We start from the raw sequence: 19,427 nt of genomic DNA on the forward strand, positions 1-19,427 counted from the left end.
ATGTCTTGCTCCTGGGCTGCAAGGATCAGGCCTTCTGTCTCCTTCTTCAGGGTCCCATTCGTGAGCCAGAGCCAGGTCTTCTCCTTATCAGCTTTTCCTTCAATTTTGTCAAGGAACTTTCCATGCAGTGTTTTGTTGTGCCAGCTGTCAGCTCTAGTTTGTAGTGCGGTTTTCTTGTACTGGTTTTTTGTCTGCTGTGTTTTGAGGAGTTTCTGATTTTTGACTTCAATCAAAGCAGGTTCTTCACTTTGCTTGACCTATTCTGCCAGGGCATGTTCTTCTTCTTTGACTGCTTGCTTTACTTGTAAGAGTCCTCTGCCCCCTGATCTTCTAGGCAGATATAGCCAGTCAACGTCACTGCGAGGGTGCAGTGAATGATGAATGGTCGTGAGTTTTCTTGTTTTTCTGTCCAAATTGTCCAGTTCCACCTGTGTCCAATTTATAATGCCAGCAGTATATCTTATGACAGGTATGGCCCAGGTGTTTATGGCCTTGATGGCGTTGCCTCCATTGAGCTTGCTTTTGAGAATTTTTCTGACCCTTTGTGTGTATTCTTTGCTGACCACAGTTTTCACATGTTCATGCTTGATGTTGTCCAGCTGTAATATGCCCAGGTATTTATAGGCCTCTGGCTGGTGACACTTTATTGTTTGGCCATTGGGCATATTTATGCCCTCACTTTCAATGATTTTTCCCTTCTTCAATGCCACTGTCGAACATTTGTCCAAACCAAACTCAAAATAATAATAATAATAATAATAATAATAATAATTATTATTATTATTATTATTACATGTATTATTTTACTAATAATAATAATAATAATAAAACTTTATTTATATCCCGCCACCATCTCCCCACGGGGACTCGGGGCGGCTTACATGGGGCAGTGGCCCAAACAACATAAGAACAATATAAGCAACACAATACAATCACAATATAAAAAGATAAAACAATAATACAATATATCAATATAAACAACAATACAAGATAAAAAATTTATTTAAAATACATAAATGATAAGACCGTAATAAAAAAAGGATAAATTATTAAAAACCCACTGGGGCTGATTAATTAATGACTATCTCTGAAGGCCTGCCGAAACATCCAAGTCTTCAGGTGCTTCCTGAAGGAAGGTAGAGAGGGAGCCAATCTATTATTATTAAAAGGATACATAAGCACATTTACATTGAAGAAGATGAGAATAATGATTTGATCAGAGTTGGACAGTCTTATCTTAAATTTGAGCTTTATGTAAATATTCAAAAACATTTAACCTCCTGATGCCTCAATTTATGTAATTTTATTGGTATCTATTTTTATTTCTGAAATTTACCATCCTCGGCTTATACTGGAGTCAATGTTTTCCCAGTTTTTTAGCCAATCAGGGGAGAATGCAGACATTTTGAATGGCTGTCAAAGTAAATAAAATGTTCTGTACTCTGCTGCATGCTTTATGGTGGATCTTTTGAGAGTGCAGACTCTGTATCTGACATCCTTTCGGGCCTGAAAGTAATAAACCTCTATTCCTGTTGTCTTCAAACCCGGGATGTGTATTGATTCGGCTATTGGTGTAGCGGAGTGTGCCAGGCACCTGACCTCAACCTACGGTCTTAGCAAATACAGTAGAGTCTCACTTATCCAATGTAAATGGCCCGGCGGAACGTTGGATAAGCGAATATGTTGGATAATAAGGAGAGATTGAGGAAAAGCCTATTAAACATCAAATTAGGTTATGATTTTACAAATTAAGCACCAAAACATCATGTTCTACCACAAATTTGACAGAAAAAGTAGTTCATTACACATTAATGCTATGTAGTAAATACTCTATTTACGAATTTAGCGCCAAAATATCACGATATATTGAAAACATTGACTACAAAAATGGCTTGGATTATCCAGAGGCTTGGATAAGTGAGGCTTGGATAAGTGAGACTCTACTGTATTGAAAACATTGACTACAAAAATGCGTTGGATAAGCTAGTGTTGGATAAGTGAGACTCTACTGTAGCTGAAATCTGACCTCAGATACATCCCTAATGACTAGAGCATGCTAGTCTCCTTTAACCACTCAGAGGTTTTTAACTTCAAACACTTACGAAACCCAGCCTGATTTACTATTGTAAAGAGAAAGTTCAAGACCTTTTTGTGCCTCGGCTTATATTTGGGTCGGCTTAGACTCAAGTATATAGGGTACATATTCTGCCACCGTGCCACGTACCAGTAAGGCCTTCTCACGGACCACCCTGAGAATTTCGGGGTGGGTGGGTGGATGAAGCCCCTTAAAACATTATACTAGATTTCCCTTGGTGCATTGGCTGCTGAACCATTTGTGTTTAGTCCAGCTGTAGAGTTTGTTAATGTGGCATTTGTGTATTGATAGTATTTAAATGCAATTTGTGCCATGCTTGTATTGCAACTGATTGCATCATCCAGAATGTACCATGGTGTGGAAAGAGTTAATTGCCAAGAAGCTATGATGACCTTGATGCGTGGCTGGAACTAGGGAGTATCCAGACACAAGTGTTTGTGTATAACAATTGCATCAGTTCAGTTCAGTTTAGTTGAGTTCTGTCTGCCTAGAGTTTGAGTCAAGTTCTGTTGGAGAACAGAGCAGTCCTGTGTTCCTCTGTCGTCTGCAAGTCTGTTTGTGTTGATTATTGCTGCATACAGTAAAATTTTGTGAATAGTTTTACCAACGTCTCTGAGTGTGTCTTTGTTCTGCGTTCCACTGCTTCCATCCAACTACTGCTGTGCTGCAAATATTCTGACAGAGTTCTAGTGACAGAGATGTCCCTCCTTCCACTCCCCTGAGTTTGCGTTTCCTTGGGCACAGTCTCCTCCTCTGCCGTCCAAATGCCCTGGGCACAGTCAGCCGGCCCTGCCTGCTGTGGGCAAAATACCTGCTGGCATTGGTCCCGACTCCTCAGTCCTTAAGCAAGGTGGAGTCCTTTATGGATCATGGCCACTACTTTTGCCCCCAAGCTCAGCTCGATCCTGATGACACCGGACCCACACTACATCCCTGGGTAAGTGCGGCCGTGGGGCAGCAGGAGCCCTTCCCAGGTGAAAGGGAACCATGGAGTTTGGGTTACAGCTAGCACCTCTTTCCGTGGGACTTGTCTATGTTTGGGGCAATTGCCCCCTTGCCCCCAATCTTGCAGGCCTTATGAGATATCCAGGTCCCAGTCTCCAATGCTGTTCCAAATTGGCAAAACTCTGGGACAGGCTTTTTGGAAGAGGGGTGGGCAGGGCCGGCCCTAGGTAATTTTCAAGTGTAAGCGAAGAGAAATTTGGCACACACACCTCCCCCCAACCAATCACTGAAAAATAAAAGTGATGGATAAACAAAAATGTTGGATAATAAGGAGGGATTAAGGAAAAGCCTATTAAACATCAAATTACATTAAGATTTTACAAATTAAGCACCAAAACATGTTTTACAACAAATCAACAGAAAAAGCAATTCAATGCATGGTAATGTTATGTAGGAATTACTATATTTGCGAATTTAGCACCAAACATATAGGGCAGTGCGGACTCAGATAACCCAGTTCAAAGCAGATATTGTGGGTTATTCTGCTTTGATATTCTGGGTTATATGACTGTGTGGAAGAGCCATATAACCCAGAATATCAAGGCAGATAATCCACAATTAAAATGCTACCGAAAGGTAATCTGGCCCCTGGTGTTAAAAAAAACTCTAAAATCAAGGCTAAATAAAGAGCACACTCAGAAAATAGAGGAACTCCAAACAGGGAACAATCAGGGCCAGCTAACACCTGCCAACTATGGATTCCCCCAGACAAGAAGCAGACAGGCTTTGAAGTGGCAAAGCCATTCAATGCTAATCAAGGTGGCCACTTACATCATTCACACTTGACTCAAGGACTGACATTCTACATATATATATAAACCCCACTTGCCTAATTTCCAAGAGACCCCCAAACAATGGCACCCAAGGCAACTGCCTAAATTGCCTTATGGGTCAACCACCTCTGGGTGTGGGTGTCCTTTTGGCAGCATTCCTGATGTATGTTTTTGTGTGGAATTCTGATACAGGAGAATTGGCAGGATACATCACAACACACAAAAACACACTGACTGAGTCTTGCAACACCATCTGGTCTTGAGTGGACAGGAGTCCATAGCAACCGGGCAGGAGCTGGAGCAGACACTTGAAGGACAACACTTCCTTTATTCTTCCTCATTCCTCCACTCCCAGCCTATGCACACATTTGGGGAAGGGGAAAAGGAAGGGCCAGCCTCAGAAAATGGCCTTCCTGTGGCTGTCAACATAACAAACAGACTGGGGTGTATACAGTTGTAGGGACCATAAGCCAGAAAAAGACTTACTGTATATACTCGAGTATAAGCCTAGTTTTTCAGCCCTTTTTTTAAGACTGAAAAAGCCCCCCTCAGCTTATACTCGGGTGACGGTCCTGATTGGCTTATATTTGGGTCAGCATATACTCGAGAATATATGGTACATTTATTATTTTTCTCTATTATTGTTGCTACTATTACATTTATTTCACTCTATTTTTATTATTATTAATAATACATTTATTATTTCACTCTGATCTTATTATTATTGCATTTATTATTTTACTCTATTATTATTAAAAAGATACATAAGCACATTTCCATTGAAGAAGATGAGAATAATGATTTAATCAGAGTTAGACAGTCTTATCTTAATTAGAGCTTGATGTAAATATTCAAAAACATTTAACCTACTGATGCCTCAATTAATGTAATTTTATTGGTATCTATTTTTATTTCTGAAATTTATCACCCTCGGCTTATACTGGAGTCAATGTTTTTCCAGGTTTTTTTTTTGTGGTAAAATTAGGTGCCTCGGCTTATATTTGGGTCGGCTTATACTCAAGTATATACAGTAACTATTGCCTATGTAGCTTTGCCTGTGCATATGCCCCATCCCTTCCTGTGAGCTGGTGCCTTTCTCCAGGAAGTTCCAAAGGGAAAAGAAAGCTCAGAGTAAACAAGTTAGGTCATTGGTATCACTTGTGCCAAGTAGGTGTGGAAGGTGAGGAAGACCCTCAGGCATTGGTCAATTTTAGATAAGCCGAGATATAAATTCTTTGTTTGCTACGCACATGTTGCGATGGCCATTTGCATGGTACGGACCCACTAAAGTGGGTGCCTACGGCTGTTTTTCCTTATCATCAGCTGTGATAACAATAAAATGCTTGTTTTATTGCTCTCCTGGAATTCTCTCCTTTACTTCCCCTCCGGGCTAGTTTCTAACATAGTAAATTGCAAAATGTGTGGGTGTGAGTGTGTGGCTGCTTCCATGCAAGTAGTTTGTGTCCATTTCACAGTGGAGAGAACTGGCCTTACTGAAAAACTACCTGCCCTCCGTTATGTGTCGTCTGCACTGTACAGTTAATACAGTTTTGACTCCACTTTGACTGCTATGGTTCAACATTGTATAATCCTGGGGTTTGTCGTTTGTTGAGGAATCTGCAGTCTACGGCAGAGAAGGCTCAAGACCTTGCAAAACTTGAATTCCCAGTGCAGTTCCCAAGACAAACACCCCCAGCAGCCATCAGTCTAGTACAGGAATGGGCAAACTTTGTCCCTCCAGGTGTTTTGGACTTACTTATTAACTCTATTTATATCCTGCCTTTCACTACTGCAAAGGGGACTCAAGGTGGTAGGGTGTTAGAAATTGTGGGCGTTGTAGTCCAAAACATCTGAAGGGATGAAGTTTGCCCATGCCTGGACTAGTAAAAAAAGAAGAGACACTGCCTTAAGGATTGAGGTCCCAAGCCATGTCCGGCTTCCATTGTTTGCATGATGGAACTGGGAGAATAGTGCTGTACTAAAAAATAAAGTTTATTATTATTATTATTATTGACACAACGACATTGTATGACACAGCAAACAAGATAGTTATGCTGGATTTTGTTTCACAAAATCACAAGTCGAACACTTCCCAAGTGTCTAGGACTGTGTGATGTATTTTCGGATGATGCGTGCAGATCCCAGTCGGGTGGCCTTTTGCAGTTGGCAGATCGTAATTTTGTCAATGTCTATTGTTTCCAAATGCCGGCTGAGATCTTTTGGCACGGCACCCAGTGTGCCCATCACCACCGGGACCACCTGCACTGGTTTCTGCCAGAGTCTCTGAAGTTCAATCTTGAGGTCCTGAGAGCGGCTGAGTTTTTCCTGTTGTTTTTCATCAATGCGACTGTCACCTGGGATGGCAACATCAATGATCCAAACCTTGTTCTTTTCCACAACTGTGATGTCTGGTGTGTTGTGTTCCAGAACTTTGTCAGTCTGGATTCGGAAGTCCCACAGTATCTTTGCGTGTTCATTTTCCATGACCTTTGCAGGTTTGTGATCCCACCAGTTCTTTGCTGCTGGCAAGTGGTACTTGAGGCATAAGTTCCAATGAATCATTTGGGCCACATAGTTGTGCCTCTGTTTGTAGTCTGTCTGTGCAATTTTCTTACAGCAGCTGAGGATATGATCAATGGTTTCATCAGTTTCCTTGCAGAGTCTGCACTTTTCCTTGCAGAGTCTGCATTATTATTATTATTATTATTATTGTTATTATTTTATTATGACACAGCAAACAAGATAGATATGCTGGATTTCGTTTCACAAAATCACAAGCCGAACACATCCCAAGTGTCTAGGACTGTGTTGTTGTTGTTGTTGTTGTTGTTGTTGTTATTATTACTATTATTATTATATAAGATGGATTGGACTGGATTCCTTTCGCCAGGTAGTTTTACTCAGAGATTAGATGTGTACCCCTTAAAGGTGAAATAATAATAATAATAATAATAATAATAATAATGATAATAATAATAATCTTTATTTCTAGACCGCCCTCTCTCTCCGAAGTGACTCAGGGCAGTTTACAGACACAAAACAAAAAAGCAAACATTCAATGTCCCAAATGAGTACAAACACATCAAAATAATACAAGATAATGCACAGTAACAACAGTAAACTTACAACAAAGAATTAAGCCTCGAGATGAAAATAATCAAAAACAATCCAATAAGGCACAGTAAACTAAAACATGAGTAAAACATTTTATTTATTTATTTGTTTGCAACATTTTTAACCCGCCTTTCTCACCCGAGGGGACTCAAGGTGGCTTACAACACCCGGCAAGATTCAATGCCAAACAAATCAGTAACAATTAACAACACATTTAAAACCATTAACAATAATCCATAAGAATACGTTATACAAGGATTGAAAACATATGAACACGTTTTAAACAAGTTTAAACATTACAACATATACCTTGAAAGCAGTTAATTATTACATTACATTAAAATGGCTAACATCGGTGTTCATTTATGATCTATCGTAGCAGTCCTAAAATACAAGTGGGTTAGCCAGCGTTTTATCCAAATCAAGCCACAGGAGCAGTTTGGTTAAATAGATGCAAATTATTTCTGCGATTCTGTGATTTAGTAGTGGATCCTTTCAGAGGGTGGACTAGATGATGCTTGGGTCCCATACAGGCTGTTTGAGCAAAGAAGTAATGAAATCCGAAAGGAAACAAAACAAAATGGTACACTATAGGGTCCACATAGGAGCACCATGAGCACCAAACTGAGGATATATGCACCAGATCTTGGCCAGAAGAGACAGGAAAATCAGGGTCTTCCTTGGTCCTTCAGCTTACCAAAACTGCCCCGATGCCCACACAAAAAAGTATTCTCCTGGGGAGGTGGGGGTCAGCCTTATCAGGCCTTGCAATGTTGGAGACTAGCCCGGAGAAGAAGTAAAGGAGAGAATTCCAAGAGAGCAATAAAACAAGCCTTTTATTGTTATCACAGCTGATGATAAGGCAAACAGCCGTAGGCACCCACTATAATGTGTCCGTACAATGCAAATGGCCGTCGCAACATGTGCGTAGCAAACAAAGAATATATATCTTTGGCTTATCTAAAATTGACCAATGGCTGAGGATCTTCCCCACCTTCCACACCTACTTGGTATAAATGATACCTGTGACCTTACTTGTTTACTCTGAGCTTTCTTCCGTCCCCGGAACTTCCTGGAGAAAGGCACCAGCTCATAGGAAGGGAGGGACATATGCAAAGGTAAAACCACATAGGCAAAAGTTTATTATTTTCTGGCTTAGGGTCCCTACAGCAAGACACTTTGCAATGCCTCCTTTTTGCAGCTACAGCGGCTATTGCCCCCGTTACAAGTTTGCGCTGGGCCAGACGTACGGGAGACTCACCGGGCAGCTGCTCTCCGATTCAGAGGGGACGCACCCTGGACGGCTCCTGCTGCAGCCCAATTGCTTTTCCAACGGCAGCAAGGAGGAGGAGGAAGAAGACGAAGGGTCTGGAGGTGGCAAAGTGGCAAAATACCAAGCCTTTGGGTACTACATGGTCCCAGGATATACAGGTGGGTGGTGTGTCTGAGTGGATGCAGTGGGGTTCAGATAGTGACTGCCAGGTCAGCAGTAGCAAAGCAGGGGAATCAGATGGGCAGCATGCTTGGGCACAGCAGCACTGGAGGTCAAGGCCTGAGGTTCCAACACCAGATACCACGATACACTGGGAAGACAGGTTTGGGGAGCATGGCAATACAACTAACGCATACCCGTCAACACTTCTTGCATGAACACCAGGACAAACGGAAGAATAAGCAAAAGATAAACAAGGCTATACGAAAGAGAGCTCCCTTGGACCCCAGAGCCATCCGGCCATGGAGGAAGTGTTGGAGACTGGCCCGTAGGGGAAGTAAAGGAGAGAATTCCAGGAGAGCAATAAAACAAGCCTTTTATTGTTACCACAGCTGATGATAAGGCAAAACAGCCGTATGTACTTACTTTTGTGGGTCCGTACCATGCAAATGGCCGTCGCAACATGTGCGTAGCAAACAAAGAATTTATATCTTGGCATATCTAGAATTGACCAATGGCTGAGGGTCTTCCTCACCTTCCACACCTACTTGGCACAAGTGATACCAATGACCTAACTTGTTTACTCTGAGCTTTCTTCTCTCCTTGGAACTTCCTGGAGAAAGGCACCAGCTCACAGGAAGGGAGGGGCATATGTAGAGGCAAAGCTACATAGGCAATAGTTTACTATTTTTCTGGCTTATGGTCCCTATAGAAGCGGAAACACACGGACAAGAAAACTGAAGCCTGAAGGAGCTGCAAGTGTATCCATATGAAATATTGCTTCAGATGCAGCCTGGCGGAGGAATAAGTGAAAGGAGAATGAGGCCATCGAGGAAGAGAACTCCCTTGGAGGCCATTGCCCACCAGCAGAAGACCATAACCAGTGTTCACAGCATTCAAGGGGAGCTCTCCTTCCTTCCTTCTCTTGGCAGGACTGCTGACTTGAAGGTTGGGTTGCTGACCTGAGGGTTGCTGGTTCGAATCCCACCTGGGGAGAGTGCGGATGAGCTCCCTCTATCAGCTCCAGCTCTATGTGGGGACATGAGAGAAGCCTCCCACAAGGATGTTAAAAACATCAAAACATCTAGGCAATGTCCCCTGGGCAACATCCTTCCAGACGGCCAATTCTCTCACACCAGTTTCTCAAGTCGCCCTGACATAACCCCCCCCCCCCGCCCCGAAGTGCATGTTTATTAAAGGATTACAATGTAATAAACTAAACAAATGGGGAAAGATTGTAGCAGAAAGTATCCCAGGTGCTAATAGCTACTGAGCTTCTTCAGACCTGTGAATGTTTGTACTATACCTAATAGAAAAAACAGCAAACTGCCGCCGCCCGTGGAGCTCTCTGCTACAGTACTGAGCTTATAACTTTATTAATTTTGACCCAAAAGGGGAGGGAAGAGTTGCTCGACAACATGAAAATGATGGCAGATCCGAAATATTTCTTCAGGTGCAGATGGAAGGATTGTTTACATTGTCCCCCTCATCCTCATCCCACCTCTCTAGTCTTTCCTTATCCCTCCCCATATTTCTACAAGGGACAGATGCCTGGTAGGGGCTTCAAAACCCAAGAGGAAAATATTTATCCTATCCCTCCGTTTTCTTCTTCTCTCTGGACAGGATTCATCCCTCGGACCCAAAACTACTTTGCCAAGAGCTACAGCCAGGTCTGCAAGGAAGCCAGGAGTGAGTTTGCCCGGCAGATGGCAAAGCAAGCGGGCATCAAAGCAGCGTGGCAGCGAGTGGCACCCGAAAGAGGAGGAGGAGGGTCCCCGCAGGAGGGCACCAAGCCGGGGTCTCAAGTGAGTGTTTTGGTGTGGCAGGCACTGGGGCTGCTGCAGATGGTCTGGCACCATGGGCTTCTCACAAGCCAGAGGGGCCCCCAAGACTGCCCTTCCATGAGGGATGCCGTGGGGCTTCACTCAGTCCTCTTGCATCAGAGGGTCCTGGCTTACTTATTTCGGTGATCCCTCGTAGGTCGAGGATGATGGTCTTCCATTTGTGGAGTCTTGGGTGTGTGTTCTTTGGTGGCTGAAGAGACCTATTCTTGATCCGCATGTTCTCCCGCAGTGAGGACATCGGTTTTCAGACGCAAGGCGGTCCCGGTCAGGGTTGGCTTGACACTCCTTCCTCTTGGCACGTTTCTCCCTTAAGCCCTCCGTTCGTGCCTCTTTGAACTCCGCAGCACTGCTGGTCACAGCTGACCTCCAATTAGAGCGCTCAAGGGCCAGGGCTTCCCAGTTCTCAGTGTCTATGCCACAGCTTTTAAGCCCATCTTTAAATCTCTTTTCCTGCCCACCAACATTACGTTTCCCGTTCTTGAGTTTGGAGTAGAGCAACTGCTTTGGGAGATGGTGATCTTTGGGCAACGTGGCCAGTCCAGCGGAGTTGATGGCGTAGGAGCATCGCTTCAATGCTGGTGGTCTTTGCTTCCTCATGCACGCTGACATTTGTCCGCCTGTCTTCCCAAGAGATTGGCAGGATTTTTCTGAGGCAATGCTGATGGAAACGCTCCAGGAGTTGAGTGTGATGTCTGTAGACCGTCCACGTTTCGCAGGCGTAGAGCAGGGTTGGGAGGGGAATGGCTTTGTAAACAAGCACCTTGGTCTCTCTACGGATGTCCCAATCATCAAACACTCTCTGCTTCATTCTGAAAAATACTGCACTCGCAGAGCTCAGGCGGTGTTGTATTTCAGTGTCGATGTTGACTTTTGTGGAGAGGTGGCTGCCAAGGTAGCGGAAATGGTCAACAATTGTTGATTTCAAGCTAACTTTTGATCTTGGAACGAAGGGCTATATGATATATGCAGAGGCAAATCTATATAGGCAAAGTCTACTATTTTCTGGCTTATGGTCCCTACAATAGGTCATCAGTAAGGGACACTGGCTGGTGAAACCCCCTTGCAATACACCTCACCTCACGTGGTGACTCAGCCATTACTCTTTATCATTACATGGCTCTTCCGGTGTGCTTTCGGAGAGTAAATGTTCTTTGTTACTCCCCCCAATATTTATCCTCTAGACTGGTTCACTATCTGATGTCCCTGTCCCTCGAGGTTTTTATTCTGAACCCTTTCTCACCCAGAGTTTTTAATTTTTAATCTAGTTTTTAAATGTAGTGTTCATGCGGCCCGCCCTTGTTATATTGCTGTTTTGATCTTATGTTGTACTGTTTATTTTATGTATTGTATTATTTAATTGCATTGTGATATGGTTATATTGTATTGTCCTGGGCATGGCCCCATGTAAGCCGCCCCGAGTCCCCATTGGGGAGATGGTGGCGGGGTATAAATAAAGTTTTATTATTATTACCACATTTCCTGAGGAATTGCATCATGACATTCACAGTCATTATCCAGGTGCTGTCAATCAACCACATGTTCATCAAACAGTGTTTTCTTTCATGATTAGAAATGCTTTGCCATTTCTATCTAACATGTTATTGGTGGGTAAGAGCTCCAGTGTGGAAACTTTCCAGCTCAGCCCTGATTTTGCCCCGTTTCAGCCATTTCTTTACCAGACTGGGGAGAAACAAGACTATGAAAGAGGCTGTGGTCTGACTTTGCCCCTCTTGTGCCCACCAGCCCCTCTTTGCTAGGGCTAAAACGCCGCTGAATGCCACGGGGACAGCTGCAGCTCCTTATGTCTCTCGCTGTGCTTTCCAGCCCCAGGGATCGCCCTACTCACTGGAGGACAGCAACCCTCAGAAGTACTTCATGTCAGGTGAGTGGGGTTTCCCAGGGCCATTTCCGCCCATTTCCCAGATGTCTGGCCAAGGTGTGGCCAAAATGGCAAACATTATTTATGAATAGGGAAGAAGCTTGGAGAGGCTGCTACAGGTTGTTGTTGCCTCAGCCTCCTGGGAAGTCTACTCCAGCCTCTCCTCTGTTGAAACTACTGCTGCACTTTGAGCTTGGGATGCAACAAGTGGAATATAAAAGGGAGAGGAAGAAAGAGAAATGGGACAATTGGCAAATAGCTGAAAATGAGGGCTAATGGGAATAGTCCTGGCCAATTTGGGACATGCTTCCATGTAATTTGGCAAGGATTTTACCGTGTTTCCCCAAAAATAAGAGTGTCTTATATTTATTTTTGCTCCCAAAGATGTGCTAGGTCTTATTTTCAGGGGATGTCTTATTTTTACATGAAGAAGAATTCACATTTATTGTTGAACAAAAAAATGAACATTTATTCTATACTGTACAGTAGTTGTCATCACAAACCAGCATAACCAGACAAACTATGAATCCTATCAAGAATTTCTTGTTACTACCATTATTTCCATGTACAACTGGTATGTACATTTACCAATCCTTCATGCTCTGGTGTTCAGTTTGGCAAGTGCTGGGCATGCTTCCAAACAAAAACTTTGCTAGGTCTTACTTTCAGGGGAGGTCTTATATTTAGCAATTGAGCAAAACTTCTACTAGGTCTTATTTTTCGGGGATGTCTTATTTTCGGGGAAACAGGGTAACATTTCAAAGCGTGATGAGGCAGTTGGAGTGCTCAGGAAAGGGGAGATAGAAATGAACAGAACATCAGCAGTAAGAATGGAAATCAGAGCAATGTGTTGTCGAAGGCTTTCGTGGTCAGAATCACTGGGTTGCTGTGAGTTTTCCGGGCTGTATGGCCATGTTCCAGAAGCATTCCCTCCTGATGTTTCACCCACATCTATGGCAGGCATCCTCAGAGGTTGTGAAGTTTGTTGGAAACTAGGCAAGTAGGGTTTATATATCTGTGGAATAATGTCCAGGGTGGGAGAAAGAACTCTTGTCTGTTTGAAGCAAGTTTGAATGTTGAAACTGATCATCTTGATTTGCATTAAATAGCCTTGCAGCTACAAAGCTTGTGTGTCGGTGCGAGTGGCGGCATCTATATGTCAAACTCTTAGCGAAAGAGGCATCTTTCCCCAGGGGATTGCTTCTTGCCCTCCTTTAGGGACACTGGAACTCCCAAGGACCAAAACACTGTAGATAACTCAAAAACTGGTTTTATTGTTCACAAAAGGTTATCCCAATAAGCTGGAAGTTTCAAAGGGGTAAAGGAAAATATACATTACAGTCTTTGGTTGTCTTAAGTCCAATGAGCTTTGCAGCTGAGAAGCTTTTCCAGGTCCCTCTTTCTCAATGGCTGTGAATGCCGGAGCAATCCTCAGCCTCAATCCAAATGGCCTATGTTTGAAGACACAGTCTTCCTCTAATGCCAAACAACTGATCTGAAGGCGCTTGAGACTCCTCAACGTCGTTCAGGTTGGCCCTGAACATGAAGCATAAGTCTCAAGGGTAAGAACCTCAGAATTGGTGCTGAGAGGTAACTTAATCAAGGGCTTTTAGAGCCAAGTCTCTCTCTCACGTCCATCTGGTAGAAAGCTTGATGGTGGAATGAAAAAGGAAACACTGTCCTACTCCAGGAAGAGGTGGAGCCAAACAATTGAGCTTTGATTGACAGCTACAATAACCAATCAATTCAACTACATTTACAGGGCAAAGGCAAAACCAGGCATGATACAACAACTCAAATCTTGCAAGAGTTCGACATATAGATGGCGCCACTCGTGCCTTCACATAGCTGCAGGGCTATTCCATGCTAATCAAGGTGATCAATTGCAACATTCAAGCAGACAAGAGTCCTTTCTCTCACCCTGGACATTATTCCACAGACACATAACCCCCACTTGCCTAGTTTCCACCAGACCTCACAACCTCTGAGGATGCCTGCCATAGAAGTGGGCGAAACGTCAGGAGAGAATGCCTCTAGAACATGACCATACAGCCCGGAAAACTCACAGCAACCCAGGAATCAGAGCAGCTGCTCACACCGCAATGCTAAATTTCCCGCTTACGTCCCAGGTTTCACCGGCTTTGTGCCCAGGGCCCAGTTCCTGATAGGAGCCAGCTACCCTGTCATCACCCACCGGGCGCTGCTAGAGTTTGACCGGATGCTTCGCAAGTCCAAGCCTTCAGGGTTTTCGGGGAGCAGCAGCCACGAGGGACAGGGAAGGGGCCAGGCCCTGCCTCCGCTGGCCATGGTCTTCCCTACGGACGGGGGCCTCCTGCCCCATTACAAGGGCTACGTGCCAGGTGAGCCAGTGCCCTGCCTTCCTGGTGTGTGCCCTATCCATGGCTTGGCCTTTGGGTGGGGAGACATCTGTGTATATTTTGCAGTTGTGTTGTTGTTGTCGACCGCGTTTTAGGGGATCGGGCCCTTAAGGAGAGACCCGATCCGGTCCTGAGAGAACGGACCTTGGCGAAGCCAAAAGGAGAATTACGAGCCGCAATACAACCTGAAGCCGAAATGAAGAAGGTCCGCCAAAGTTGAAGGAAAATCCGCCAAGGAGTCTTTATTGAGCAATTCAGCTGAAGAGGACTCTAGTAGCGATCATTCGGTCTACTAGGGTACCATACAATCAAAATAAAGCCATATTTATACAAAATTTCAGTCTGCCAACCCTTTGAATTTCCCGCCCTGCTTCCCCGCCCATCTGATCGTTGATCGGCTAGAAGGTTGAACGAGGCGGGCTTTCGTTTCCCGCCTTGCTCCGTTGGCCCAATAGGAAGCTGCCTTTTGTCTCTACTCGGGCCAATCAGAAAAGAGAAGGCGGGAGTTATCGAAACAATGAGGTGACAGGACAGGAACTAGCAGATTAAGTCCTGCTAGACCGATTTCTAAAGGGTGCTTAATTTATTAATGGCAGCAATCAAGGGTGTCCGGGTTTCTGTCACGTATACAGATTTCAGATATGCCTTTGGGTGTCAGAGATGGAAGCAAAGATGGGTGGTGATGAGCCATATTGACAGGCTCTGCAGGGCGCCTTCCTGAGGTGTCCTGGTTTTTCCTTTGGGTGAGATATGACAATGTTTGCCTTGGGGCGAATCACCTTTAGGTCAGCAAACTCCGAATTCAGCGACTCAAGCCCTATATTGTCCATGCAATTTGAATTTGATTGGATTTAGCAGTGGCAGATTATCCTTTTGTTTTTGGGAAAGGAAGCCTGGGTCATAGGAAATGGGGTTCATGTTGAGTTCAAAATATTTCCTATTTGATTTCATGATTTGACAATTATATGAAATAAAATGAAAAATAAAATAAAGTTGGAATATAAACCATGCTGGGAAAAATACATATTTTCCGGGGATCCCAAAGAGTACAAATACATATAGGCAGATAGATAGATTTCATGGAAAAATGGGAGAATCCATAAAAGTGAGTTACATTGCATAAAGGGGAATCATGAATGATATAAACAATTGAAAATATTTGATAAGAACGAAGTTCATAACATCTGGAGAACCCAGCATGGAAATTCATAAAAGTGGAGTTTTAGCAGCATGATTTTACAATTCATGAAGTTGTTATCTCTTGCCTCAGGCTAAAAGGTCAAACACCTTTTGTGCAGAGAGTTTTAGTAAACCACAGTAAACTCCAGTAAAAAGTCTCAATCACCTTCTACTATAAATATATGGAATATAGAACATAAAGTCTTGATTTTTGAACTATCTTTTACAAAGTCCTGGGGGGGGGGGGGTCACCTCGATCACATTGTCTAAGGCTTTCATGGGTTGCTTTGAGTTTTCCAGGCTGTATGGTCATGTTCCAGAAGCATTCTCTCCTAATGTTTCACCCACATCTATGGCAGGCATCCTCAGAGATTGTGAGGTCTGTTGGAAACTAGTCAAGTGGTGTTTATATATCTGTGGAATAATATCCAGGGTGGAAGAAAGAATGAACTCTTGTCTGTTGGAGGCAAGCATGAATGTTGCCATTGGCCAGCTTGATTTGCACTGAATAGCCTTGTAGCTTCAAAGCTGATTATGCACTTTATCTGTCAGTCTTATCCTCAACATTGATTTGCACCAGGAACAGACAGTTATTTCAGCTTTACTGGTTGGTTTGATGGTTGTTTTATTTTTGCTAGAATATTCCTGTTTTCCTGTTTTTCTGTGATTGTTTATGTATTTACTATGTACAGTAGAGTCTCACTTATCCAAGCCTTGCTTATTTACATCACTTTTACCCCTGCCTTTCTCCCCGAGGGGACTCAAAGTGGCTTACAATAAATAGGCAAAAATTCAATGCCTAAAAACAATGTAAAACAATATAAAACAATCTACAAAACAACGATTAATATAAAACACTGTTTCTCTATTACTGACATGGCTTTCTTCTGAAGCAGAGTGCAATATACAGTAGAGTCTCACTTATCCAACATAAACGGGCTCTGCAGAACATTGGATAAGTGAAAATGTCAGATAATAAGGAGGGATTAAGGAAAAGCCTATAAGTCAAATTACATTATGATTTTACAAATTAAGCACCAAAACATCATGTTATACAACAAAATTGACAGAAAAAATAGTTCAGTGCACGGTGATGCTATGTAGTAATTACTGTATTTACAAATTTAGCACCAAAATATCACAATGTATTGAAAACATTGACTACAAAAACATTGACTACTAAAAGGCCGACTGTGTTAGATAATCCAGAACACTGGATAAGCGAATGTTGGATAAGTGAGACTCTACTGTAATATGAAATAATTACTTTGGTATAATAATACAGAACAATATAATTTCTAAAACCAGGACAGTAAATAAAGAGCAACACTCGGAAAGCAGGGTAATTGGGAATTCCAGAAAAAAAGCTAATCTATATATATAAAAGAGTGATGGCATCACGGCGACCCACAAAACAACAAAACTACAGGCCCCCCAACCTCGAAATTTGACAACACAACCCATCATCCACGCCTCTAGGTTGATACAACAAAAAGAAAAGAAAAATAAAGTCCTAATTAGAGAGAGAGGAATAATTGCTTTTATCCAATTGCTGCCAGTTAGAAGGCTAAGCTCCTCCAACTTTGTCTCCTAGCAACCCAATAAAAAATAATAAAAAACACTAACAAATTAATACAATAAAATACTATAATAACAGAAAATAACTAAAAATAATACAAGAAAATAATAAAATATAATAAATAAAAATATAACTTACAATAAAATAAAACAAATGCAAATAAAGTCAAATAAAAATTACACAACAATTTTTAACCAATACCACCACCACTTTGCCACAGCAACGCGTGGCCGGGCACAGCTAGTATAATATAATACAATACAATATATTGTATGTACAAATAACTTGTAAGCCGCCCTGAGTCCCCTTTGGGGCGAGAAGGGCGGGATATAAATGTTGCAAATAAATAAATAATAAATAAATAAATACATTTTTCCAAGATTGCCCAGCAGGCTGCTTTGGTTTCCCCTTTGGTGTTTTTCTAGAAATCCAAGGAAATCCCTTTGCTCGTAGGAGTGGGTAATGAAAAGGCATTCATTTTTTTCTCCCTCTCTGCTCTTAGGCTACAAGTTCCAGTTTGGGAAGACCTATGGGCAGCTGACCCACAACGCTTTGGGCCGGAGCACGCTGGAGAAGCAGCCCTTGGGGGTTCAATAATAGTGGAGCACCCTCTCAAGACTTCTCTCCACCCCACTCTTTGCCCCGCTTGCTTCATTCTGTATATGAGTCAAGAAGGAGAGTCCGAACAGATGCTAACTCCCACTCTTGGCTATCCAGCCAGAGCTCTTCTTTCCAGCCCACTTGCCTTTGCACATCCTTGAAAGCCTCCCCACTCCCCACATTTTCTTGCTATAATCCCCTATTTTTTTAATATAATCCCTTTGAGCCACATGTATGTTTTTTTATCCAGCAAAGAAGTGGGTTTCTCTTCATGGAAGCCATGCCAAAATAAAAACCATTGAAGCTTGGAATCTGGGCCAGACGATGCTCCAAACTGATATTGAGTGGCATTCCTAGTGAAGGGACCATAAGCCAGAAAATAGTAAACTTTTGCCTCTATGGCTTTGCCTTTGCATGTGCCCATCCCTCCCTTCCTGTGAGCTGGTGCCTTTCTCCAGAAAGTTCCAAGACCAAAGGTTAGCTTGAAATCAACAAGTGAGGTTTTTTTTTTGTGTGTGTCAGGAGCAACCGGAGTTGCTTCAGGAGTGAGAGAATTGGCCATCTGCAAGGACGTTGCCCAGGGGACATTGCCCGGATGTTTTGATGTTTTACCATCCTTGTGGGAGGCTTCTCTCATGTCCCCGCATGGAGCTGGAGCTAATAGAGGGAGCTCATCCGCGCTCTCCCCGGGTGGGATTCGAACCTGGCAGCCTTCAGGTCAGTAACCCAACCTTCAAGTCACAAGGCTTTTATCCCCTAGGCCACCGGAGGCAAGTGAGGTCACAGGTATCACTTATGCCAAGTGGGTGTGGAAGGTGAGGAAGACCCTTAGCCATTGGTCAATTTTAGATAAGCCAAAGGTATATATTCTTTGTTTGCTGAGACATGCTTTTGCGACGGCCATTTGCATAGTACGGACCCATTGAAGTGGGTGCCTACAGATGTTCTCCCTTATCATAGCTGTGATAACAATAAAAGGTTTGTTTTATTGCTCTCTTGGAATTCTCTCCTTTACTTCCCCTTTACAGTCCCCAACATTAGAATCTCGGTAAAATCTGTCCAAAAAAGGACCAACCCACATGCAACCCAGTCCTACACTCAGACAAATCTGACTTCAGCACAGAAGCTCATTTGTGGCAGAGATTCCCCATAAACCCGTCCTATAAAAAAGAACTTTAAAGCATTCTGGAGGCGGCTGCAAACATTTGGAAGGTTAATAGGGTTGTGTTTTCTTCCCCGCAGCGAGGAGGTCACGAATGGCCTGGCCTTTGGCCACGGAATGTACCAGCCAGCCTGTCTTCTGGCTTTCTGATGCTTTTGCCTCAAGGTGTTACGTTCTTTTAACAAGCGCTTGCTGCTTTTGGCTCAACCTGGGGCCTTATTAGGCAAAACACCCCAGATGCAGGCTCTCCGAAATAGAGAGTTATGTTGCCAATCAGTTCTGGATTAAGAAGCCTGCTGAGTTTACTTGAGTCACTTGGAAGAAAGTTATGAGATCCAGCAGCATCGATGGACAGGGGCTGTTTGAGGTGAAGCCAAGCTTCGGGAA

At 43.2% G+C, this 19,427-nt stretch overlaps 1 protein-coding gene across 2 annotated transcripts; it reads left to right on the plus strand.

Moving 5' to 3' along the window:
- The first annotated feature begins 777 nt into the window (after positions 1-777).
- On the plus strand, positions 778-18,870 carry cimip2b (ciliary microtubule inner protein 2B). 2 transcript variants are annotated; one of them, XM_008121859.3, is made up of 6 exons: positions 778-3,032; positions 8,189-8,418; positions 10,043-10,224; positions 12,088-12,145; positions 14,272-14,502; positions 17,781-18,870. In XM_008121859.3, exons 1-6 carry the CDS (start codon positions 2,965-2,967, stop codon positions 17,873-17,875), a joined length of 864 nt encoding a protein of 287 aa, XP_008120066.1. In that variant the 5' UTR covers positions 778-2,964; the 3' UTR covers positions 17,876-18,870. The 2 variants fall into 2 exon arrangements, with proteins under 2 accessions (XP_008120066.1, XP_003228316.1); XM_003228268.4 differs by having other exon boundaries at positions 779-3,032; positions 12,007-12,145.
- The last annotated feature ends 557 nt before the right edge of the window (positions 18,871-19,427 follow it).

Source organism: Anolis carolinensis, unplaced genomic scaffold, assembly GCF_035594765.1.
Source record: "Anolis carolinensis isolate JA03-04 unplaced genomic scaffold, rAnoCar3.1.pri scaffold_13, whole genome shotgun sequence".
In the NCBI taxonomy this organism is placed as follows: Eukaryota; Metazoa; Chordata; class Lepidosauria; order Squamata; family Dactyloidae; genus Anolis; species Anolis carolinensis.

Excerpts from the sequence above, each read along its gene's own strand:
- cimip2b (XM_003228268.4), top strand. The coding sequence starts at position 2,965 with ATGGCCACTACTTTTGCCCCCAAGCTCAGCTCGATCCTGATGACACCG. Across the intron at positions 3,033-8,188 it reads GACCCACACTACATCCCTGG|CTACAGCGGCTATTGCCCCC; the intron begins GTAAGTGCGGCC and ends TCCTTTTTGCAG. Across the intron at positions 14,503-17,780 it reads TTACAAGGGCTACGTGCCAG|GCTACAAGTTCCAGTTTGGG; the intron begins GTGAGCCAGTGC and ends CTCTGCTCTTAG.